The 26,581-nt window shown below is 33.5% G+C and overlaps 2 protein-coding genes across 5 annotated transcripts in view; one reads left to right on the top strand and one right to left on the bottom strand.

The window, feature by feature from the left end:
• The window catches only part of FAM227B (family with sequence similarity 227 member B), a 229,275-nt gene that overhangs the window by 75,133 nt on the left and 127,561 nt on the right, over positions 1 to 26,581 (top strand). The window lies entirely within an intron of this gene.
• FGF7 (fibroblast growth factor 7) overlaps positions 1,610 to 26,581 on the bottom strand; it is a 62,637-nt gene continuing 37,665 nt past the window's right edge. The window contains 2 exon segments of one of the 2 annotated variants that reach the window (NM_001444615.1): positions 1,610 to 2,748; positions 3,767 to 3,870. In NM_001444615.1, the coding sequence (NP_001431544.1) occupies positions 2,554 to 2,748; positions 3,767 to 3,870 (299 nt within the window). In that variant the 3' untranslated portion in view covers positions 1,610 to 2,553. 2 annotated transcript variants of the gene reach the window in all.

Raw genomic sequence — 26,581 nt, forward strand, 5'->3', positions numbered from 1 at the left:
AGACAAAAAAGAAGTGTAAAGGGGGGGAGCTTAAAGAATTATAAGTGAGTGTTTCTAGACTCTCCACTGGATTGGATTTACTGCTAAATATTGGTTAATTCAGTCTTGCTTTGTAATTTGGTTGTAGTTATAACTTTATAGACGAAGTATTTGATTCTCACATATCTCATATCTTATATAAATACATTTCACCCTAAATGTTTAAAATGAAGTAAGATTAGTCTCATTATGAATCTCCATTGATATTCAAACATTGAGTGAATTCAAGTAAAAATTGGTTATGGACAGACACTCAGCTAGGCACTTAAGAAACAAATATGAAAAACCTAGGTCCTCTTCCACTGTCAATGTGTTCACAAGACACTAGTCATAGAAGCCTGATCTAAGAACCTAGGCTACAAGGCCCTTGAATCAAAAAACAGGAAAGAATATCATTCATGGCATTATGTTTATGGAAGGAGAGTTCTTCCTAGTTTCCTGCAGCGTCATCATGTAGGTTAGCCTCAAGAAAATCAAATGAATCTTTATTTCCGATGACTTAGTCTTTCATGTAACGCTCATCTATAAGTGTATTACCAGATAATGCTTGTATAAAAGAAAGACACTTAAATAACAAACATTTTAAAATTAAAGCCACCCTGGGAGTTACCATCATGACTCAGTGGTCGACAAACCCGACTATTAACCATGAGGTTGAGGGTTCAATCCCTGGCATTGCTCAGTGGGTTAAGGATCCGGAGTTGCTATGAGCTGTAGTGTTGTTTGCAGAGGCAGCTTGGATCCTGAGTTGCTGTGGCTGTGGTGTAGGCCAGCAGTTACAGCTCCACTTTGACCCCTAGCCTGCAAACCTCCATATGCCATGTGTGTGGCCCTAAAAAGACAAAAAATAAAAATAAAACTACCCTTGTTAACATAGCAACAATTTATTTTAGATGAATATTGACTCTATTGATGAACCATGAAATGCTACTAAAATCTGCCAATGAAAGAATTATGAAGTAGAAATGTATATTGCCAATAAGTCCATTATCTATAGCCTGACCTCAAGCCTTCATTGATATTCAGGGCCTCAGATCCCTAACTACAGACTTTATTTTTTGACACTGTGTTCTGACCACCTAACAGGGAAACAACTTTAAATGTTACCATATTTTGAAGGGTATAGATATCTAGAGATTAGAAAAACTATTAACTTTAAAGATTAAATAATGCATATTTTAAAAATGGTACATTTTTACTCATTAACTCAAATATAGTCTAACTTGAAAATCCTGTTAAATTCTTTTATCTGCAGTGATTTTACTTATAAGATCCAACTTAGTTGACAAGAGTGTGTGGCAAAACATATTTCACATTTTTGTATTGTTCCCTGGGAGACATCTATTGTAAGAATTGCTGCAGGCTGTCATTTTTGTCTGCCATCCAGGATTTGCTGGCCCAAATGCTGTGTACTAGACTTGGTGTTGGTCATAAGCAGAGAGGGAGAACTTGCAGTTGAGCCAGACGGTTTTGTTACTTCTTTAGAATTAAAAGCATATGAAACATACAGCTTATTAAGGTTGTTTTTTTATAAATAACATAAACTTAAATAACAAAACAGTAAAGTTCTAATACAACTTAAAATATAGTTTAATGGTGTAACCACAGGAAAAAAGCATGATTATTTGTGGGAAGAACATTATTAAAAGCCATAGTCCCGAATATGAATTAATACAAAAGATAGATTACGTTACTTGAAAAAAAAAGTAAAAGGTTTTTGAATTTGCTTTTAGGAATTATAAAATGTTATTTTGTGGTGAGTGAGATGAAGTACAGTATTATCATCATTATTGCTATTTTACATATAAGATTTTTGAAAACATCCTTTAAGCAATACCCTTTCAATTTGAGCAGTGTTAAGAATGTCATTCTTGTTGATAGGTACAAGCATGTTTTACACCTAAGCTTTTGTAAAACTGCTTATTTGATTCAATTCCATAATAGAATTTTTGAGAACATTCCTTCTTTTCTACTTAGAGTTCTTTGCATAATTTTTCACTAGAAAGCATTTCAAATACTGCCCATCTTCCATAGTTAGTATTGGGTTGATTATCTGACAAGTCATTCCAGCAGCCTTTAGGTCTGACACATCTTATATAACATCATCTGCATTATTATTATTATAGCAGCCATTTTATAAGCAGATAGGAATATTTAAATAATCATTATCAGATAATCAAATCTAACATACTCTTAAGGGTAAATTAATTTAAGAAAAAACATTACTATTACTAACATCATGATTGTACAACCAGTTTTACAATTTTTTACAACTTTTAGTTACTAAATCTGATTTTTGTGTATATTTTTCAAATCTTTCTTTAATGCAGTCTCTTAAAATAAACATAAACGCGCAAGTCCAGCTTGATCAGTTTTTCAGTAGTTTTCCAGCCTTTCATGGTTACTTTAAAAAAAAAAAAAAAAAAAAAAAGGAAAGGAAAGAAAAAGAGAAAGAAAACAGTCCACTTAAAGAAATCTCCCTGCTGGAACTGGTTTCTTATATGCCATATATGATTAGGTTATTGCCATAGGAAGAAAATGGGCTGTTTTTTGTTCTTTCTTGGTTTTTTTCCCTCTTACAGGAACCCCCTTTTGATTTAAGGCAACAAACATTTCTCCTCCACTGTGTGTCCATTTAGCTGATGCATACGTGTTGTAATGGTTTTCCAGAATTAATTCTTTGAAGTTACAATCTTCATTGCATTCTTTCTGTTGAAACATGGAAGAAACAGCATTATCCAAGTGATTGTTAGAGGAATTGGGTTCAGCAAAGAATACGCAGTGATATTTCATAGAATTGAGACATACATGCCTTTTTCTGAGCAGACATAATGCAATTTATTAGCTCTATTTAGCATAATTGTAAAAAGACAAATTTTTAAAAAATATAAAATGATACACTGTTATGCAGTATACTTTCAAACATGCAGTGTTTTGGAAGTCAGTTGCTACTCTTCTTAAGTATTAGGACTATTTCTTCCTAATTAACAGCACTTATATTACTATGCCCAAGTCACTCTTTCCCTGACAAATGAGATTTTGATATAATTAGCAGTGCCTCTGCCTCCCTCAGCTGGAAGACATTGTTTCATAACTTAATTTACTGTTACACTGCCTGTGATAGTGATAGAAAATAGTTAATTTGCATATCCATCCCACCATGCATTTATTTAAACCTATATTTTGGTGTAATTAGCCTGGGCCAGGAATACAAAGGAAAGTCAACTAGACTTTATTGTAGTGGGATGAACTGTTACATGTTTCATATTGTAATAAAATGGGAACAATAGGAATGTTTATAATTCAAAGCCCATGAATGTGAGATTGATGTTGATAAACACATGCCTGGATTTTTTCCCAAGAATTTTCATGTCAGCAATGTGCAAATTGGGTAGACTTTAAAAAAAAGTGCTTTAATACTGAAAGATGAACATTTTCTATTTTAAGTATCTAAATGCAAATGGAATTTTAGAGCTAGAAACATTCTTAGAGGTCAGTTAATCCAATTTACTTCACAGATAAGAAACCAAAGTTCAGAGAACTTAAGCAATCTGTCCAAACTCACACAGAAAACATTTGTTCTTAATTCTTAAATATAAAAGGTTTGAATGAAATCATTGAATTATATAGTTTGAGAGAAATTAATTCCATTTTTACTTTTCAGAAAGGGAAGATAATTTTGACAATAAGTTTGCGATATTAAGTCTAAGCTATCAATTATCAATACCTTTGCATAGAGTTTTCCTTCCTTGTTCATTGCAAGATAATATTCACTTTCCACTCCTTTGATTGCTACAATTCCAACAGCCACTGTCCTGATTTCCATGATGTCTACAAGGAATCACAGAAAGACATGTTAGTTATTCACTCAGCTTTATAGATTATCCAGGAATGATCATTTACTCTTATTTTTTTTCATCTGGAAGTTAAGATTATTGATGTGGTTATTTACTCAAACTGAGACTCCCAGAACACGCATACGCAAACACCAGATTAGTCCTTATTAAATCTGGAAAGTGCAAACTATTAATTTTTTTATTTTGGCAGAAAAAGATAGCTGGATTCAAAAAATAGGGTTACATATTTGAATTTAGCTTTTTCTTCTCTAGGATAATGTTTCTAATTTACTATATAGTAATAACAATTACACCTAACATTTATTGAATTCATACCACATGCAAAGAGTTGTTTCAGCACTCATGTATTAATACATCTACTTATCACAAAGTCTATGAAGCAGGTTCTCATATTATCCTTAATTTGCAAATCAAGAAGCTCAGGCACAAAGAATTTAAATTACCCAGTTTTTCCAAGTATCAGAAGTGATATTTGAACCCAGATGTTCTGACTCTTTATCGTTATATAATATAGTGAAAGTATATAATTAACTAACATCTTTACTTTTCTATTTGAACTTTATATTAATAATTATTGCTAACAGAATATTTCTTAAATCTACTGAAATTGAATAAAATTTCCAATTAAAGCAATTATAAATGGTGTTAAACAGAACCTACTACCTTTAAAAAAGATTAAATATTTAAACAGTGAGTTTTTTGGCACATAAAAAAGACAGTCTAAAACCAGATTATGAATCCTGCTCATATAATATTTTATAACTTTATACCTTTTTAATTAATTTTTAATCATTATTGAAATTGTTTTTACAAAACTTGTAGTTACCACAGGAAAGTTAACCTGTTTTCTTTTGTTGTATATCTTTTCCTTAGGTGCTATATTTTAATGATTTTCACAAAAATACAGTAAAAAAAATTCATTTTTAAAAGCAATGTAGAAATTAAAAGTTTAGTGAACCTTTTTGTGTAACTGTTGTTAATTATAATTTCAACTTTTCTGTGTAAAGTCCAAGTGAAAATTATCTGCATAAACAAGTGCTCCAGAAACTTTTTTCTAAAATATTCCCTTAATTATAAGATATTTTGATTATTTTGCTCCACGCCTTCATTTTATCCTCTTATTTATTCTTCTTGCTTCAGTTTTTCTGTCTGGAGAATAAAATGATTACTCTCTTCATCAGAATTAATGTAGCCTAGTTAATACTTTCACCTCTTTCACATATATGTTGCATATAGAAGCCATTTTCCCATTATACTATGCTTAACACTAGAAATCATCCAATTGAGAGTTCTACAGATGCTCATCTAGAAATTGAGGTCTGTGAAGAAAATGCAAAGGAATGGATATTTATCTTTTTAGATGTTAATGAGGCATTGTCAGAATGCCTAGAAGTGTACTGTATTTTTAAAATACAGATTAAGAAACAGCACTGGTTTCTGAACTCCAGAAGTTAAATTCTAATATAAATAACAAAACACATACATAGATATACCTTAATTAAAAGAGAAGATGACTTTTGGAAGACACAGCCCTGAAGGGGAGGTTAAGGGAAAACGTAGCAGTTGCTTTCAAGCATAAAAAAGATGTTATGCTGATACATTCATGCAATATTCAGATCTTCAAGAGCTAACTCTATGCTAGGCTCAGTTCAGAGACAAACCCTGCCCTCTTGGAGCACTGCATCTGACAGCTAACGCTTCTTCACATTCAGTAAAGGAAGATCAAAGAGAAGTAATTTATTATACAGCAGGATCCAATTAGTTTAAATTTATATCAATACAATGAAGAATATGAAAGAAATTCATTGATGTAACATATTTGTAATACCCTCAAAGCTGAGTAAATGTAGCTATTTAAGAACGTATGGAATAGTTGATATCTGAAGATCTTACCACTGTAAAATGTTGTGAAGAAGTCACTGTTTTCCTCTCCTTTCCTTCAAATCCCTTTACTCTTCCTATTCCTCTCTTTTTTTTTTTTTTTTTTAATTTTTTTTTTTGGTCTTTTGTCTTTTTTTTTGTTGTTGCTATTTCTTGGGCCGCTCCCGCGGCATATGGAGGTTCCCAGGCTAGGGGTTGAATCGGAGCTGTAGCCACCGGCCTACGCCAGAGCCACAGCAACATGGGATCCGAGCCGCGTCTGCAACCTACACCACAGCTCACGGCAACGCCGGATCGTTAACCCACTGAGCAAGGGCAGGGACCGAACCCGCAACCTCATGGTTCCTAGTCGGATTCGTTAACCACTGCGCCACGACGGGAACTCCCTTATTCCTCTCTTTACTCAATGTTATATTTTCTCTTAGATTGAAAGGAGAGTACTGATGCATAGGCTTAGGATATCTTTCATGCTCATGTATAATTAGGGAGTGAAATCTGTAATATTTGCTGGCATTTCTTTTATAGACCAACTGTCTACAAAATGTAACTGTAGAATGATAGAGGTATTGTTAATCAAGATATATGGACACCTTCCCATAAGGTTCATTCAATATATTCATAGTGGCCCTTTTCCAAATCCCTTTTCCCTACCCCCTCCCCATCCATGCCTACCATATTTTTGTTGCCCTCTGACACTCAATAGGTGATGAACATTGTTAATCTTATCCCTTCACACACTGGAGTTAAGAATATTAAAAAACTTTTGATTTTTAACAACCCAGTTAAAAATGGGCAAAATATCTGAGCAGATTCCACACCAAAGCATACTTTGTAAAATATACTGTATATAAAGCATAAAGTATACAAAATATACTGTGTAATATATATTACTCAGGTGGTAATAAGCATGCAAAAAGATGTTCAAACTTTAAAAATTCTCCTTTTAACCAGGATGAGGACAGACTTGAAAATGGCAATGTTCCCAATTCAATAGTATTCTTAGTTGTCTGATGTATTTTTTTAAGAGTATTTCACTAGGAAATCAACAAATCCAGAAGTCAGTTGCTTGGGAGAGCATTATGGTAGTATCTGCAGACTTAATACCCTATCAATCCTGACTCTGGAGTCTGTTTTGCCCCTTGTACTGTGGCCTTTCTTATTCAAGAAAACCCAAGAATGACAAAACTAAAGTTACCATTCTTTCATTCAAGTGCAGATTGGGAAGGGATGTTCCTACAGATCCACAAAGTTGTGTAGAAGAATTAACTATGTAAGTTTATGAACTCCAGCCCTCCAAACCAGGATCCAGGGAGTTACTCATAAAATATAATATAAAAATATATAGTATGCTGATAATAAGTCAACTCCCAAAATAAGTTAATTGTCTTTTTGTCTACCAGTATGTCTATTGTCTCTTATAAGGCAGATATAGGAGGGTTTTTTTTTTTTAATCTAGATTTACAGTTGAGAAGTTTATGTATATAAATAACACCATAAATTTGTTCCCAAATATGTAAGGCATATTACAGGGGTACATCAAATTGTTAACATAATGACTGTTGTAGTATAATGACAGAGTTCAAAAAAATAAGATCAGTTCACACAACAGAACATGAAAAATGAAACAATATGTCAATTAAATTATCCATTTATCTTTGTCATCAATATTTTTGTCAACAAAATTGTCAACAGTAGCATTAATTTATTCCTTATTATGTCACCCTGACAAACTAGGGAATATGCCCAAATGGCTTCCCTGGGTTTGTTTTTTTTCCCTGTGGTTTAATCATTTATGAATTTATCTAAATGTTTATGCCTATTTATGATTTAAGCCTGTATTATACTTTGAATGAGAAATGAGGAACCTTGGTATAAACTGCTATTACTTAAAAAAAAAAAATTCCCCAACATCTCCTTCCAGAATTTTTGATGTCCCCAATATATTTCAAAAATTAATATTAATCCTTTATTCTTATCACCAATAGCACTTATGACTTTAAAGTATTTTAACTATCCTTTTTGAGAAGAAATTTCATTAAGAGTTTATTTTTTAGAGCAGTTTTAAATTCACAGCAAAATTGAGGGGAAGGTGCAGAGATTTCCCGTACATACCCTGCCCCCACATGTGTGTAGCCTTCCCCATTATCAACATCCCTCACCAGAGTGGTACATTTGTTATAACTAATGGACCTACATTGACCATCATTATTACCCACAGCCCATAGTTTACATTATGGTTTATTCTTGGTGTTTGAACATATATACATTATTTTTGTATCATATAGAGTATTTTTGCTGCCCTAAAGTATCCTCTGTTCTTGGCCTATTAATTTCTTTCCTTTACCAACTCTTGGAGACCACTGATCTTTTCACTGTCTCCATAGTTTTGCTTTTTCCAGAATGTTATATATTTGGAATCACACAGTTTGTAGCCTTTTCAGACTGCCTTCTTTCACTTGGCAATATACATTTAAGGTTTCTCTGTGTCTTTTCATGAGCTGATAGCAAAAAAAAAAAAAAAAATTTAGTGTTTTATCACATAAATATCCTCCCATGGCATGAATATGAATATTTTGTTTTGCTGAACCTTTTAAGATTTCTATCTAAAAGTTTTGAGGGCCATGTTTTAATGTAGATGTTCTAGCATGATAACTAAGAATTATTTAAAGTTGAAAATAAATGGAAGCAGTGGCTTAATGGTTATCAGATCATTCAGAACATTTCATTTTGTCCTTGACAAAACATACTCTCCTAGGCACATTAAAACTAAGAATTGGTACCCCCAAAAAAAAACCCACTTTTAATGTTAAATTACTTTTATGATTTTTCTGTCCAGCTAGGATTCTTAGATGAAAAATCCTAACCATTGTGTATTTATGTTAGACTCCAGGCTATAGATTCATTCATTTTATATTACAAAAGTTCATCTAAATACATACATAGATGTATACAAATAATGCATCCAGTATTTCCAAAATAAAGAGCTCTTAAAACTCAACAATAAGCAAATAAGCAACCCAGTTAAAAAGTGGGCAAAAGGTCCAAACAGATGCTTCATCAGAGAAGATATACAGATGGCAAATGAGCATATGAAAATATGCTCAACATTATATGTCATCAGGGACTTACTAAATAAAATAACACTACACAGCTATTAGAATGTCTGAAATTTTAAAATATATACCTTTAATACATATTTCTAAGTGAAAGAAGTCAGTCTGAAAGGGTATGTACTATATGATTTCAAATGTATGACACTCTGGAAGAGGCTCAACTATAGAGAGAGTAAAATGATCACTTGTTGCCGGGAGATTGGGGAGAATGGAGTAGGGATGAAAACATGAAGCATGAGATTGTAAAGACAGTGAAACTATTCTATGTGATAGTTTAGTAGTGGATAGATGGCATTATAAATTTGTCAAAACGCATAGAGCTATAGAGTGCAATGAGTGAACTTTAGTGTAAACGATGGACTTTAACAGTATGTACTATTATTGATTCATTGATTGTAACAGATATACCACATTAATGCAAAATGTGAATAGTAAAGGAACTGTGAGGTCTATAAAAGAATTGCCAGCAAACATTATGATTTTATTCCCTAATTAAAACTGAGCATGAAAGATATCCTAAACCTATGTGTAAATACTCTCCTTTCTAGCTAAGAGAAAATACAATATTGAATAGAGGAACAGGAGGTGTAAAGGGACTTGAAGAAAAGGAAAATGCTAGATTTGAATTAATAATATAATGTGATTGTATAAGAAACTATTTATACAATTGATGCTTGAGCAAAGTAGGAATTGGGGCGCCAGCCTCACACAATAGAAAATCCATGTATCAGAGTTGGCCCATGTATCTACGAGTTCCTCATGTGTGGGTTCAACCAAACAGGAATCCTGTAGTACCATCGTACATATATATTGAAAAAAAATCATGTATAACTGGAATGACACAGTTCAAATCCATTTTATTCAAGGGTGAACTGCAGTGGTACTTTTTATGATTTATTTTTACCCCAAATATGTAGTATGTCTAGAGTTTATTATTAATTACTTTTAATAATGTCTTTGGTGATAGATTAAGATCTGCTTACCAAGATAATGACTTCTCTTGTGAAGTATGGACAGTTGCGAGGAGTAAGTTTCACTTTGGGAAGTCTGGGAAATACAACTGTTTTATAAACAGACCACCACTACATTTGTGTATATTTCTCGGGTGTATTGGGATATAAAAATTACTGAGGTCCAGTAATACTTTAGAAACCTGATCTGGTGACTTTAATTGTGATGCCACCAAAATATCTGGATATTAATAAAACACATGTCAAAATTCACTTAGTATTTCCTCCTCCTACAGGAAACAAACTGAATGATACCCAGTATTATATGCAATTACTAAAACAAACAAACAAACAAACAAACAAACAAAAAGAATGGAAAATCAATTCAATAAAAATTCAGAAGAAAGAGATGTTCCTATCCTAGGTGCTCAAGGGAAGACTTGAGGAACAGAAAGAGCTTGAATTGTGTCCTGAAGGATAGATAAGGTTGACATAATGGTAGAATGGAAACATAGAATGGAAACATTTTAACTGAGAGAGAAAAGTATAAGATAACAGAGTCAATAATACAGAAGTCATTTTCAGAAGACTGAAATTAGAGCTATCTGTCTGGAGTAGGAAATGTATCAAAGAAATAGAAAAAGGTGCAAAAGAGTTTGTTGAGGGCCTTAATTGCCAATTTAAGAAATTTTAACTTTTGTTTATAGACAATGAGGAGTCATTGGAGATTTGAATTTGAAAATGTCAGGATATAAATTATACTGTAGGAATTTTAATTGGATGTGCCAAGCACATAAGAAAATGACTACAATTATATAAGCCTGATTTTCTTCCTGCACTAATATTATGGTTGACCTATAATGAGTTATTATTGTGATTTTTTAAATAAGTTAATAATTATTTTCAAAATATCTGTTTAATTTTGAATACAGGAATCATCAGTATTTATAACCCATATGAATAAAAACTCTGGTGTGCTCAGTAATTTTAATAGTACAGAGTTGTCTCAACTAAAAAGTTTGAAAACAGCTTTTCTAAATTAATTTTGTTTCTCATGGTCTATTTGGGTTATATAGCTTTGGCTACTTTATGTAACTCTCTGTATATATAAGTTTATAAATAAAATCTCCATGGCACATGTATACAGAAATGGCCAGTATACTGCAACATGTCTGGAGAATTTCTTAATGATATTTTAAAATATCAGGTTGCAAATTATAATTTAATCATATAAGTAAATAGCAAAGCATGTAAAACAGTTATGTTTGATCAACTTGGTTACTAGCTTAACATTAGTATGATTTTAATTAAAGAGTATGTATATATACTGCTTTGATTTTTATGCACTATCATAATTACAAGGATAGCAAAGAATTTTTCTAAATATGTGCCCTATTTTTGACACATTAAAATCCTATACCTCAGTAGTATAATTTTTACACAATTAATACTTTAGAAACCTGATCTGGTGACTTTAATTATGATGCCATAAAAATATCTGGATATTAATAAATGCATATCACAATTCGGTTAGTATTTCCTCCTCCTATAGGAAACAAAAACATACGATAACCCAATGGATATAATTGCTCCAGTTATTATTAAACGTGTGTGAACCGTTTTGTAAATTCCAAAGAATTGCCTTCAAAGAGCAGTAGACTTGATTCGATTTCCAATCCTGTTTCTCTTGGATATCTTCAGTCCCTCCCTCCATTGCCTTTTGAGTAAAGAAATCTGCTTTCCAAATTTTTCGTTCAATCAGGACTGTTTTAAGGATAGTCATAGATCCTCAGACTGCCCTACACCAATCAAACATTAAAATACATCCCTATTTCTCATTAGATTCAATATTTTATAACTATTTTAAAGTTGTAGATAAATTTTCTTTTGAAATTACTTGGCCTAAAGTAACTCATGAATTTATTATTTGCTACCAACTTTTTGCAAATATTATGTATTCTAGGGAATTCTTGCAAAGTGAAAAAATCTTATCAAATTACTTTTCAATATTATGAAGAAAGTATTAAAAAATTTAATAAATGATGAATTTGGCATGTTTTATAAGTTAACTATTTGCTAATCTCTATTTTTAATTTTCTTGTCGGATTTTCTTATCACAATCTAAATTTCAAAGTTTTAAATATGTTTATGAGCCCTTGATGTTTTCTTAGGTTTTAGTCTCTGTGCCTTTGGACCAGATGAATAAAATATCCCTGCCCTTAACTCTGAAATTTTTCAAAAGACTACCCCGCTTCCATTTCACTAGTACCAAATTTCTTAAACAAATGGACTAAATCTGCTCACTTTTCCTGAATTTAACACTTGCATTCTTTTAATCTGTTTAATGCTTTATCTCTTTAAGGCCATCAGTGACCTCCTAAGCACCAAATCTAAGAAATTTGTAAATAGTCATCAATTTCTTCTCTGCATATTTTGGCAGTCACAGCATTCCTTGTCCCCCCCCTAATCCTCACTGTTTATCTACTCTTGCACTACCCTGGTCCATTAATTTATTTTAAAATGATTAAATTTTGTGTAACCATATTCACTATATTGATAATTCACTATATTGTTTTTTATGCTTAAAAGTACTTTTTCTGTTCCACTGTCTAATACATATTTTATTCTAGCTTTTGTAGTTTCTTTTATATATATCTCAAATTCATCTGGAATTAATTCTGGGGTATGGTGTTAGGTGAAACTCTAAACTGATACTTTATTCCTGCAAATAGCTAGCTATTTTTTTCAATAGTAGTTGTTAAATATGTCATTACATGTTTCATTACTGACGCAAAGCCTCTCTTTGACCTTATATTGGCTACCTTATTTTGTTCCATTCATGTATCTATCTGCTGTATACCCACATTAATCTGTTGTAGATTACCAATTCTGAAATGATTCGTTGCATTTATAGGCAGCTTTGATCATAGGTGTTACTAAATACTCTCAGCTATATCCTCTAAAGCTATGCAGAATAAATCAGTACCTTTTCCACATAACAACCCTTCAAAGCGATGAAGACACTGGTCATGTTCCCCTCTCCCCCACTGATCAGGCAAAGCATCTGTAGTTTCTTCAGCCATACCTTATACAGCTTCCAGACTCTTTGCCAGACTCTTTGCCAGCTATATTACTTACTTAAAACCAGTTTCTCAGCAAAACTAGATCTATATAGATATAGTTACCCCAAGAGAGAATACTGTTCATGATTTCCCTTTATATAGACCATAAACTACAGTAATAAAATCTCACCATCCTCTTTAAGAATATTTTTAATCATTTCATTATTTTGGAGTATTGATATAATTAAAAGTATGCCATTCAAAAAGAAATTTTATTTCATATTAGTATTTTTAAATTTTATTTTAGTTGATTTACAATGTTCTGTCAATTTCTGCTATATAGCAAAGTGACCAAGTTATACATATATCAATATATATAAGCATATATATATATATACATATATATATATATGCATCAGTAACAAACAAAAACACTCTTTGCTACTCCGATTTGATTAATTCTCACATTATCCTCCATGATATTTTATCACAAGTGATAGTTTCCTGTGGTATACAGAAGGATCTCATTGCTTAGCCACATATCAATACTTTTTTCCTTCCTTTTCAGCCTCCCCATAGCACATGGAGTTTCCAGGCCTGGGATCAGACCCGGGCCACAGTTGCAACCTAAGCTGAAGCTGTGGCAATACCAGATCCTTAACTTACTGTGCCAGGCTGGGGTTCAAACCTGTGTCCCAGCAATCCCAAGATACAGTCAATACCATTGCACCACAGCGGGAACTCCTGTATTAGTATATTTTCAAGGCTATTTTATAATGCTTAAGTATAGTAATTCACATTTTATATACAAATATCAACCATTCCCTTTTAACAAATGATTTACTTACTGTCTTTAAATCAAGTAAGTTTTTTAAAAAAACAGGATTTGTGGGCAAGTATATTTCAAAATGATCTTATGTGGTATGTGCAGAAGTGAAAGTGTATTAAAACAACCACAAGTTTGTTCTCCAAGTCCATGAGTTTCTTTTCTGTGGAAAGGTTCATTTGCGCCATATATTAGATTCCAGATATAAGTGATATCATATGGTATTTGTCTTTCTCTTCCTGGCTTACTTCACTCAGTATGAGAGTCTCTAGTTCCATCCATGTTGCTACAAATGGCATTATTTTGTTCTTTTTTATGGCTGAGTAGTAGTCCATTGTGTATACATACCACATATTCTTAATCTGTTCATCTGTCGATGGACATTTAGGTCCTGCTGTATAGCACAGGGAACTATAGCTGGTCAGTTAATGATGAAACATGATGGAGGATAATGTGAGAAAAAGAATGTGTGTGTGTGTGTATATATATATATATATATATATATATATATATATGACTGGGTCACTTTGCTGTACAGTAGAAATTGACAGAACACTAAACCAACTATAATAAAAAAATAAAAATCACTTGAAAAACAAACAAAAACATGTATTAAAACAAATGTAAATTAAAATATAAATGTCATAGCATTAAAGGTCACCAAATACCCTTTGCTACTCTGAATCCTTCTATGCTTTTAAAAAATTAGGTTACTTATTTTTGCAATTTCACCTAGTTTTTAAATGGTGAGATATGAGAAAGTGTAATTCTGCTATTTGCAAATAGTGCTCCACAAATAATATCATCAACCCCCCCCCAAAAAAATGAAGCCAACTCCAGTACGACTGTCACAGTATTTTCTACAGCATGTGAAATTATTTAGTGAATATTTATTGATTATGTACTATTGTCAAACCCTATTTTGGGCACTGAGATTTTACTGATAGGTAGAAGAGTATCTAAAAATAATTGTGGAGTTATTTTTATGCTTTTTATTGGCTTATATTTAACTCAGGATCCTTGATGCTTCCTGTTGCTGACCAACAGCCTGTTAAGATTATAAATTTAGCACCATGTCACTCATGACAACAAGTGAACGGTTTATATAATAGGGAAAACCATCATAATTTGATTATATGGTGAAAGGAGTACTTAACTAAGTCATTATGAACAAATTTGTCTCATCTCTGTAATTGCCAGGCAACCATATTTTATATGTCTGTGTAGGCACTCAAAGCATTCTTTTCTAAAATGGAAAAAGATAAAATTGATTTTTTAAAAGAATATATAGAAGTTGGGGGGAGATTCTATTATGCCTTTAGTTAATTTCATTCCCCCAAGCAGTTTAGAAACCTCTGGGTGGTACACATACAATTTCTAGAGAAATGATGAGTTGAATTTTTTAATTCAACCTAAAATTATGTTAACTATTTTAGAAGCAGTGAAACATTGATGGCTTATATTGAGGTTGAAAGGTACCCAAGACCTTATCCATGTGAATAAATCGCATCTCCTACATTTTGCCCTCATAGGACTTATTTTTTCACTAAAGTTCAGGTCTTTATAGTTTCTGTTTCATACTCAGTGTTCCTATCTATCACATTATTTAAAGTTTTAATTCAGCCACCTTAAATCTTGTTTGTAAATTGATAGGGAATAATTGTAACTAAATGGTACATGAGTATATAAGACATTTATGGCACCCGATGTATTGGCTATTCCTTTCATTTATTTGTCATTTGAAAATAGGAGAAATTTCTTCGTCTCTAATGTACAATGTTATGTAGCTTTTTCCATATTCTATTAACATTGCACTTTGTGCTTTTTTTATACCCATTTGAAATTATATGTTTTGATTGTGGCACTTTTATCATGATGCATACTGGGCTTCTCCTTCTCTCCTTGTCATATCTGCAGTCCTTAAATCCTCAATCTATAATAGACACTGGTATTTTCTTTCCCAACTTTCTGAGCAAAGACTATTTATTGTTCCCCAATTTCCATTCTCCTTTTCTTCCACAGAAGTAGAATTTTTAGCTTGCTACACATAATAAACATTGCATTTCCAATTCTCCCTTGAAGTTCAGTTTGGGCAAATGACCAAGTTCTAGCTGGTGTGATGTAAGTGAAGTACCCCGTTACAGCTTCCAGAAATCTTCCATAAGAGGTAGCCAGCAGGAACCCCTTGCACCCACTTGTTCTTCCTTTGTTCTCTCCTCTTGCTGGAATGTGGATTCTACCCTAAATTATGAGAACAAAGCGATTGTGGAACAATGAGCTGACTGGGGCTTGCTAGCTTCAGATGATTTTGTGGAGCAGAGTAGTCACTTCTCTAGATGTTCGCTGGATGAAGAAATAACTAATTTTGTTTAAGCCAAATCTATCTTAACCAATGCACCTCAATTTAATTTTCCTATCAGCCACATTATTCATAAAATGCATATAAAAAGTCCAGGAGCCCATTTTTTTTCCCATTATTATCAGCCACCAGCCGGAAAGGCGAGTTCTGTATTCAAAGGCAAGTCCTGTTAACTATTGTTAACAGCCAGGTTTTTACTTTTATAGCTTTTTTTTCCACTCCTAAAGTCAGGAATTAAAACCAGAAGAAGAAAGGTAAACAGGACCTGTGCTCTCATATCCTTCATTTTCCTATTCAGAACTTGTGTCACCACAGATCCCAAGTTTCTTCTAGTGCTGTCATTCATTCCCACATATATCAGCATTCAGTCAGCTTGATGAATTATCACCAGCCCTCCTTTGCATCTTGGTACACATGTCAGGAATACCTGCCTCCTCTAGTGAATTATGTCACACATGTGTTTACTTGAGTATTACATTTATTCCTCTTTTAATCTTAATTTCAGTCCTTATTTTTGTAGAATGAAACACAGGTATCAGTAAACTAATAGATGAGTCATTAATGCTAAGAATAAGCCATTCGGGAGTTCCCGTCGTGGCTCAGTGGTTAACAAATCCGACTAGGAACCATGAGGTTGCGGGTTCGATCCCTGGCCTCACTCAGTGGGTTAAGGATCCGGCATTGCCATGAGCTGTGGTATAGGTCACAGACGTGGCTCGGATCCTGCGTTGTTGTGGCTCTGGTGTAGGCTGGAGGCTACAGTTCTGATTCGACCCCTAGCCTGGGAACCTACATATGCTGCGGGAGCGGCCCAAGAAATGGCAAAAAAAAAAAAAAAAAAGAATAAGCTTTTCATATTTAGTTATGTACCCTATGAAAATTGGAAAGAATCTTACGGATATAGATCATAAAGATGGTTTTGTTCTAGGAGTTCCAGTTGTGGCTTAGCGGTTACAAACCTGACTAGTATCCATGAGCATACGGGTTTGATCCCTGGCTTCACTCAGTGGGTAAAGGATCTGGCATTGCTGTCACTTGTAGTGTAGGTCTCAGACACAGCTCTGATCTGGGGTCGCTGTGGCTGTGATGTAGGCCAGAAGCTGCAGCTCTAAATTAACCCCTCTCCTGGGAACTTCCATATGCCCACAGGTGTGGCCCTAAAAAGAAAAATAAAAAAGATAGTTTATATTCTAGTTTTCATGTATGAATCCTATATAACAACATTGTCCAACAGAACTTCATGTGATGCTAGAAACATTCTGTATCTGTCCTCTCCAGTGTGGTAGCATCAGCTATGTGTCATCAAGCACTTGAAATGTGTCATCAAGCACTTGAAATGTGGCCAGTATGATGGAGGTACTGAGTTTTTAATTTAATTTAAATTCATATAGCCACATGGTCTAGACAGTACATGTCTATAACTTTCTAAATAGAACCTGTCATTTTGTATTTCCTTTTTTGTCTTGATCAATAAGTTACCTATTTTGGTTAGAAAAACATAACTGTTCATTTGTAGGGGGGAAAAAGTTTATTGGGTACTTAACTATATTCAGCATTCTGCATAACTGTTCTCTTTCTCTTCTATATTTATTTCATTTGCCATATTCTTAATAATAGTTTGGATTCCCTAACCTCTTTAGTTTTTTTCTTTTTTATTGGCTTCCTTCCTGAATTAGTTTCTTTTTTATTTATTCCCTCTAAAAATATCTTCTCTAATAAGCTGGAGCATAGGGGGAAAAAAGCATCTCAAGCTTTTTCACTTTCACATCTAGCCAAAAATAACAGCTTATATTTATATTACATTGATCGGTGGCCATGTCAGACACAAGGACAAACCCAGCAAATACATCCCAAGTCATTCCAAATAGTTCCCTGATATCCTTACATCCTGGAACTTCTCCTGACTAGTTGTTGAGTTCTTGGATGCATTTCTTTTAATTCTTTCTGGATGATACCCTTCTCACTGCCTGTATACTTTGTTAATCTAGGAAATGGAGTTCCCATTGTGGTGCAACAGAAACAAATCCAACTAGTGTCCACAAGGATGAAGGTTCAATTCCTGGCCTCACTCAATGGGTCAGGGATCTGGCTTTGCCGTGAGCTGTGATGTAGGTCACAGACACAGCTCAGATCCTGTATGGCTGTGGCTGTGGCGTAGGCTGGCAGCTGGAGCTCCAATTCGACCCCTAGCCTGGGAACCTCTATGTGCTACAGGAGCGGCCCTAAAAAGAAAAAAAAAAGTCTTCTAGAAAGTGGAACATAATCCTGGAATGAACCACCTTAGTGTCAAATCTAGCTTCTGTCAGCAAATGTGGTAGAACTCGGATATTCAAAATATACTTGACACCAATGATTCAAATTATTTCTATCCCATTTACTCATTTCTCTTGCTGTGTCCATTTCCTAATCTTGTAGGCGCAATGGACATTGAAGCTAAGGCATAAGGAGAGGGAACTGGAGAAGTCAAGGATCATTTTAAACCTGGCTGATTTTGAGAATGAGTACATGAGAAAAATTAAGAGGATGCTGTTTTTACTGGGGCGGGACTGATAATGTGTTTGAGTTTTAAGAAGATACTGAGTTTGAAGTGATGGCAGTTTTCTGTATCTTGTTCCTAAATTTCATCTAAGCAGATCACTCTGTGATCTAAATTCACAATAAAATTCTATCTCTGTTAGGTGTTAATATTAACAGAATTGTTTGTTAGCAAAAAAGAAATATTTTGCATAGCATCAAAACATTTCAGATGATATTGGACTTTTAAAAATATGGTGATAATGGTAGTGTTTTTATTTTTTTCTATTTACCCAGTGTGCCTAATATACACAATGTTAAAGGGGAGTATATGTAGGTGTCACTTGAAGTAGGCTCACATGTGCTCTCCTAACCTTCTTCCCTCTTTAATCCATAATCTATGGTCACATCCTGGAATTTCATCATTTTCCATGCTCTGATTGCAATACTGGGTCTTCAAAAGATGAAGATGAAGTAAATCGGAATGTCCCAGTTTGACTATGATTGTATCTAGGGCTTAACTTTTACTAGTGAGAATGACATTAAGACATTAATGGAGCATAGTTACCATTTATATTTCATATCTTCCTCTGTTGATAATATGGAATCACTGAACTCTTTAATTGTACTGTGAAAATGATAATTCTTTTCTTTGAAGTGGCTAGATAGTTCCTCAGTTATCCTTCCTTCCCATTATTTTTTGTTTTGAATTTGCTTATTATTATGACTTTCTAGAGTCATAAAATATTGAAAGATAATGGCAATACATTTTAACCAGTCATATTATTGCTATTATCAACTACTTTTAAAGGCATGGCACAGTTGTGACAAGATCTTTGTAATTAAAATTAGTTTATTCACTGAAGTTAATAGTTATTATAAATGAGTTCCTCAACTACTTTTAGTCCACTGTTTAGTGAAATCAGGATCTTGTTAAGTAAGTAGTTTGTTGAATTCTTAATGACAACTAATAATTTACTCAATAAGTCACTGTTTTGGCCTTAACTACAAAAAGAAAGCTGTTTTAACTCTACTGACTCTAAGAAAGGAAACAAAAAAATGTTGTACCATTAAAAGCCAAATAAGGAGTTCCATTTGTGGTTCAGCAGGTTAAAAACCTGACCAGTGTCTGTGAAGATGCAGGTTCCATTCCTGGCCTCACTCAGTGGGTTAAAAATTGGGCATTGCTGCAAGGTGCAGTGTAGGTTGCAGATGCAACTCAGATCCTGCATTGCTATGGTGTAGGCCAGCAGCTGCTTCTCCAATTTGACTCCTAGCCTGGGAACTTCCATATGCCGCAGGTGCAGCCCAAAAAAGAAAAAGAAAAAGAAAAGCCAAATGATTTGTTGGTCTGGTATTTAGAATGAAATAAAATAATGCTTATAAATTATATATAACTTATTAGAATTTAATAAAATATTTCTATGATTAAACTGTTAATGCTCCACACCCTTTAAATTGATTATGTTTAATTTTAAAAGTATCTCTGAAAGAAATAGCAGTTTTGTTTATAGATGGTACTCAGTGAAATGAATGATGTATTTACCTCTAATCAAAGAATGATTCTTTAAAGCAAATGTGTTCAAAAGCAGAGTAATATAAATCTCACATTGACCATTGTCTATAAATCACTTATAAGATAAAAGACTTATGTACAATTTTAAATTTATTATAGTCTTTATTTTAGGTGATTTATGAGTCATTTACTTTCTTATAAACAACATGTATGGGGTTATGTATCATGACCCAAGTTTTATCAAAATGTCAAAATTATGTATTTGCTTCAGAACTTAGAGCAGTCAACTATACTCCAATGAATTTTTTAATGTGGAGAATAAAATACTTAAAACCAAAAATTTTAAAAATAAAAAAAAATCATACAGCTGCCAGTGTTTTGTTTCAAGGTGTCAACCTGAAACATAAGCAGGTAATCTTCAGTAATGCATGACTGTTATTCAAAATCAACTTCCTCAAAAGTTATAGTAAAACAAACACCAGATTATCTTAGGTTGAAATAAATGTGTTCTGTCAGGTAAGCAGATTGGCTGCTTAACATGAAAAACCAGTTTTATTTTCAGCCTAGTGTTAGATTAGGACCATCAGGTGGATATGCTATGCACATGCTGACTTTGCTGCCTGGAGGCAATCGTTCAGTGTTTGAGTTGGGAAAGAAGTGGATTCTCTTTCCCTGCATTTCTTTTTTTCAGTGTTCTCCTGGAGTAGGTGACACAAAGGACTTTGTGGAGGGAGTGACCTCCAGCAGGTTCCAGGTTCTCTTACTTTTTACCATGAACCCTAGAATCTGCTATTGTAAGTTAAGGCCATTGATACATGTGGTTGATAATGCTAATCTTGTCTTTGGATCACATTACCCTAAAAAAGCATGCCCTGTAACTGTTAAATAACAGATCTAAGACAGAACTTGGAATACACTAAAAGAAATTAGAAAGCTAATCAAGGCAAAGCCAGCGAAAAAAAAACACAAGTAGATAAATTATTACCGAAAAACCAGAAAGTATAATTCCCATCAAACTAACATGAAACTCAAAACAGTTCCACATGATTGCATAATTTCTGGTATCAAATATAACGGAAATGTTCTGCAACAAGAGAATTGATTCCATGCCATCATCATCATTGGGGGATAAATCAATTATAGTTCTTATCAAACCTATGTCTATTCCATAATGATGTCAAAAAACACTCAAATAACTTATTAGGTTAGGTAAAAAGAATCACATCATTCATTCAGGGGTTTATTAAGAAAAGAAATGAAACAAAAAAAACTTTAGAAAGTACATTGGCATATGGCACAGTAATGGCAGTGTTTTGTTCTGAAAGAATTTAAGTTGCAACAGCTTGTTTCAGCAGAGTTAGAATACTGCCAGAATTAGAAGCAAACTATTCAATTGTGCAACAAATAAGATGATTCCAGTGGCATATTACTGAATAATATCATGGGAACATCATTAAATTGTATTACACAGAATTAAATTTCTATACCAATTTACTGACCTTTTCCTTATCATTTATGGCCTCGCTGGAATTAAAGAGGCCAATTTTCCCATCCAAGCCAGGGAAAACATTTTCCCTGAATCAGACAGGAGGAAATATTCTTGCTTTGCCCTGTAATCTCTATAGGTTCTATACTTTTATTCAGAAAGAACTCTTTACCTCATCATGTAAAGTATTTACATCTGCTAAAAACATCACTTTATGTTCTAAAAATGTCTCCAAAATTATTAGAATAAGTGCAAATACTATAATACTGGTAGATGTGAGAAAAATATCAGATTTTTATGTGAAATAGAAATAATCTCTTCCTACTACCTAGATGTCTCCCATTTTCTGACTTTTCCTAAATGAAAAGGAAAACTTCAAAAGGAAATTAAATTTTTTATAGAGGACTAGAGATAAGATTCAAAATACAAATTTGCCTGGAAAGTATAACATAGACATAAATTCATGCTGTGATGTAATTGACTGTATCTTCTCTGAGAGCAGGATTTGATTGTGCTAGAAGGGAGTAAACACATAGGACATCAAGAATCAAATGGAAAAGGGAAGTGGTCATAAAAGGAAGAAACTATGGAAACTCTCTTTCTCATTTTGCTTATAGCTAAGCTCCAGGAATCAAGACATTTGTAGTTTTCATCTAATTCATGGAGGCTCTAACTTGAAGATAAACTACACGTTCACTTCATCCGTCTGTTTAAACTTTAATATGTGCTCTGTCGTTTCCCTGCCTGGCAGATATATAATGTAATCTTTCCTCTTCCCCCTCTTTAACTTATATTTAAATCTTCTTCCACCCAGGCAACAAGATAATTCTAAATACTTTGGTTTTTAGATCATGCTAGTAATTACCAGTGAAACATTAAAGCATGATTTAAAGCCATTTTCCTCACTGGCTCTTAGTAAGTTTTAGACACACATCAAACAATTCTAATACAGAGTAGTGAAGGTTTTTCGTGAAATGAAAAAGAAGGAAATTTTAAAATCTGTGTTTACAGAGGAAGGTAATAAAAATATTAAAAAGAAGATCCAGATACCCCAAATTCTTACCAGAAACTATCACATTTGCCCTTTCTATGTTTCCAAATGTGTATCTAGTTCTCTTCCATTTCCATTGCCATCATTTTGTCCAGGCCATCATTATTTGTACCTAAACTACTATTATAGTTTATTAACTAGATTGTTGCCTCTGGCCACTCTGACTTTATATTTACCTTTTCTGTGTTCATAAACAACATGTTATAAAAGTTATTCTTCTGCTCCAAAACTTTCAATGGTGCACTCTGTTAAAAGCAAAACTAAATAAAAACCTCTTATATTTGCAATTCAAAGCCCTCCAAAACCTGACTCCAGCCTACTTTTACAGTTTTCTCCAATTGTTCCTCTGCAACCTACACAAACCTTTGGCTCCAAACTGATTTACTCACTTTCTTGTTCTCCCATACAAATTACCAGGAACTTTTCTTGCCTCTGCCCACGAGTTCCCGTAATTACATAGAATCTCTGTTTCAGTATTTCCCGAAGATTGCCTCATGGACTGGCTGCATAGAATCACATGATGAGCTCTTTTAAAAATTTCAAACACCCAGCTCCTCTGAAAGTTTGACCCAACAGATTTGAAGTGAGACTTGGGAATTGGTGTTTTAACAGCTTCCATTTAGTCACACGTTTCTTTCAAAGCCAAGCTGAAATGCAAGTTTTACCTAGTTTCCTAATCTGTCACCATTTCTTTTACTTTAAGAATGCGCTGCTACACTATCACTTAGCAATCACCTCTATTCTTCTATTGTTATTTATAATTTTACCCTATTTTTTCATCTAAATTACAAGCTATTTGAGGACATTATTTTATATTTCTGCAAATCCCTAGTACTTAGTATAAGGCTTTGGACTTGACAGCCTCTCATTAAATGCTGAAGTAGATAGAATGATACATAAACCCATATTAATTAGTGTGTTGTATTATAAATCAGCAAATGTTGTCTTTAATCATTCCCAGTTTAAAGAATTTATGAGCATCTTAATCATACTGAGCACCAGAAGAAGTAAGATTAAAGATCGATTAACCAGAGCTATTTGTTAAATTTCCTTTTAATTTTCATTACATTTTTGAATTTATCTAATTAGATACAAAGCACATAATTCGATGGTTAATACAATCTTAGATTGTATTTCATGATGCTATCTCAGAAAAGTTGAGAGACTCCAAGCATCTAACCATGTTAATTTTTCTAACCAATGTTAAGTTTTTCTTTTTTGGCTTTGGCTAAACCTCTCTCAAACCTATTTGTATTTTTAGCATGCAACACTTACATGTGTAACAACTTCCATATGTTTTCTGTTTGCTGTGTAATATAGCACATCTATTTTTCTGTCTTGTTCCTAGCACATTAAGGCTTTAAGAAGTACATAGTAGTTCTCATATTTCATGAGTTGACTAGCAAGTCTCTATTCTTCTTATCCATATTGTTATGATTTTATAAACATTGAATAAAGTCCATCTTAACATTCATCTTAGTGTTTATTTTTCTAGAGCATAGCCTACATTTTTTTTTAGCCTATGTCATATATGTCTTACATCATTCATTCATTTATTCTAACTCTAGGATGCTTCCATTGTACTGTGTAATTGTTATTAATGCTGAGCAAAGAGGCAACATCTGTATTCCAGATGTAGATATACTATGTTGTTTACACAGGGATATTATAATATGTTCTGTTTTGTGTCTTACTTCCTTCCTGATGATGCCCATTACCTGACTGGTCTTTTAGCTACAACTACACATTAAGATAATATCTTCAGGGAAACCTCCAAAGTGATTTCATGATACCTTTTTCAGTGAGGAAGTTATTGTTCAGAGCCCTTTATCTTATAATTTAAATTTTATAAAATTCTGTCAGAATTTTATCATTATTAGATTATTTCACTAATTTAATGATGTTAGCACAATTTGCAAACGTCATCTTCACCATGCATTCTTACTGTTAGAAAACGTTGACTAAGTTGGGTCATTTTACTGATTTCTTAGGAATCTCACTGTTACATATTTTCATTCAAAGTATTCATTAAAATTTATTCCTAATTTTGAATTTCTTCCTTTTTCTTTAACCAGTGATTCTCAGAACGATAGGCCAGGAAGGAGGGTAGTGGCAGACATTGTTGAGCATAGAACATCCTTCAGGGAAACGGTTCCAGAATTACTAGGATTTTTAAATGCACATACTCCATAGATTCTAATACTCCTTCCCCATCCTTGGAAAGTCATGTTCTTCCCAACCCATCCCTTATGGGATTTATCACTATAACTAGCCAATGATGCTAACAGAAGTATACTTCTCTATATATAGCAGAGAGAAGTATTCTTCTATACAGTAGAAGTATTCTCTATACAGGTATTTGAGGGTGGACAAAGCCTATCCAAAGCCAGGTTTTGAAAAGTATCTCACCTCCCCAATAAAAAAATCAACTGTGTCCTGGGATCATAAGAGTAACTTTTTTGGGGGAAAAAAAAAAAAGCAAAAGAAAAAGGAGTTCCTGTTGCCGCTCAGTGGTAATGAACCCAACTAGTTCATGAGGATGCAGTTTGATACCTGGCCCCACTTAGTGGGTGGTTAAAGATATGGTGTTGCTTTAGCATTGCTGTGGCTAACAACTGTGGCTAGCAGCTGCAGCTCCAATCAACTCCTAGCCTGGGAACTTCCATATGCTGCAGGTACAGCCCTAAAAAAAAGAACAAAGAAAAAGCTTGTTTTTTGAACCACATCAGATAATTTTGAAGATCAAAAAAATGATGTTGACGTGTTTAGTTCCTCAAAGGGCTGTAATAAGTAGGTACAATTTTCCTCTTTTAGAAACTGACCTGCTTTTCTTCAACATCTGTTCTACAAATATCCTGACTATTTTATAGCAACGTAGTAATGGGAGGGTAAATTAGGCAGAAAGAACTGTATAAGAAAGACGCAAATCATAAAATACCATGGCATTGGGGGTTAGTTTGCTGCACTTGTAGCATATACAGGGTGGACTGCCAAGAGAAAAAACAGGAAATGTAGCAGGGTCAGATCGTGAAGAGCCTTATGTGATGCATTGGGTTTGGGATTTTATCCTCCAGGGGATGGGGAGCCACTGAAAAGTTTAGAAAGATGCTTCTATTAGCAGCATTTGAGGTGAATTGCCAAGAGGCAAGACAAGTGAAGAGGTGAGGGTTCTGGTCTAGGCACAAGATGATCAAGGCCTGCTCCAAGGTAAGGGTGATAGGGGTTGGGTACTTGAGGTGATGTGCTTGTTTCCTTAACACATTATACTTGCATAAATGGTTAATACAGAGCCTCAACCCTATTTTGAGTGCTGTAAGAGACAACATCTTGAAAGCCTCAAAGCCTGGTTGATCCTTTTTTTTTTTTTTTTGTCTTAAAAAATGCTTTTATTGGAGTACAGTTGACTTACAATATTGTGTTAGTTTCAGGTGTTCAGCACAATGAACCAGTACATATACATATATTCATTTTTCTCGTATAGGTTATTATAGAATATTGAGTAGATTTCCCTGTGCTATACAGTAGGTCCTTGCTAACTATTTTTTTAATTGTTATTTCCTCAATACAATTGTTTTTTCTACTGTACAGCATGGTGACCCAGTTATACCTATATGTATACATTCTTTTTTCTCACATTATCATCTCACAATGCTGTATCTACCGCAGCACGGTCCCAATATGCCAAAGTTGCATGTATAAATGCCCAAGTTAGGGCCTAAAGAAGAAAATATTATTATTTATTTTGAATGTAAAATCAGGTTCATAATTTATCGATACTCTTCCAGAGTGGTCATCTCCTTTATATGTTCCAAAATCTTCACTATTCTAAGCACCATTCATATTATAATGGGTTTTAACTTAACTGAAAGCCAAATAAAGAGGAGAGAGCAGTCATAGAATCTGTGAATAAAGGTAAGTGAGGAGTTC

The sequence above is a fragment of the Sus scrofa genome, chromosome 1 (genome assembly GCF_054392235.1).
Source record: "Sus scrofa isolate SSC_HxYL_T2T_F1_AM1 chromosome 1, Sscrofa_HxYL_maternal_Yorkshire_Landrace_v2.0, whole genome shotgun sequence".
NCBI lineage: Eukaryota > Metazoa > Chordata > Mammalia > Artiodactyla > Suidae > Sus > Sus scrofa.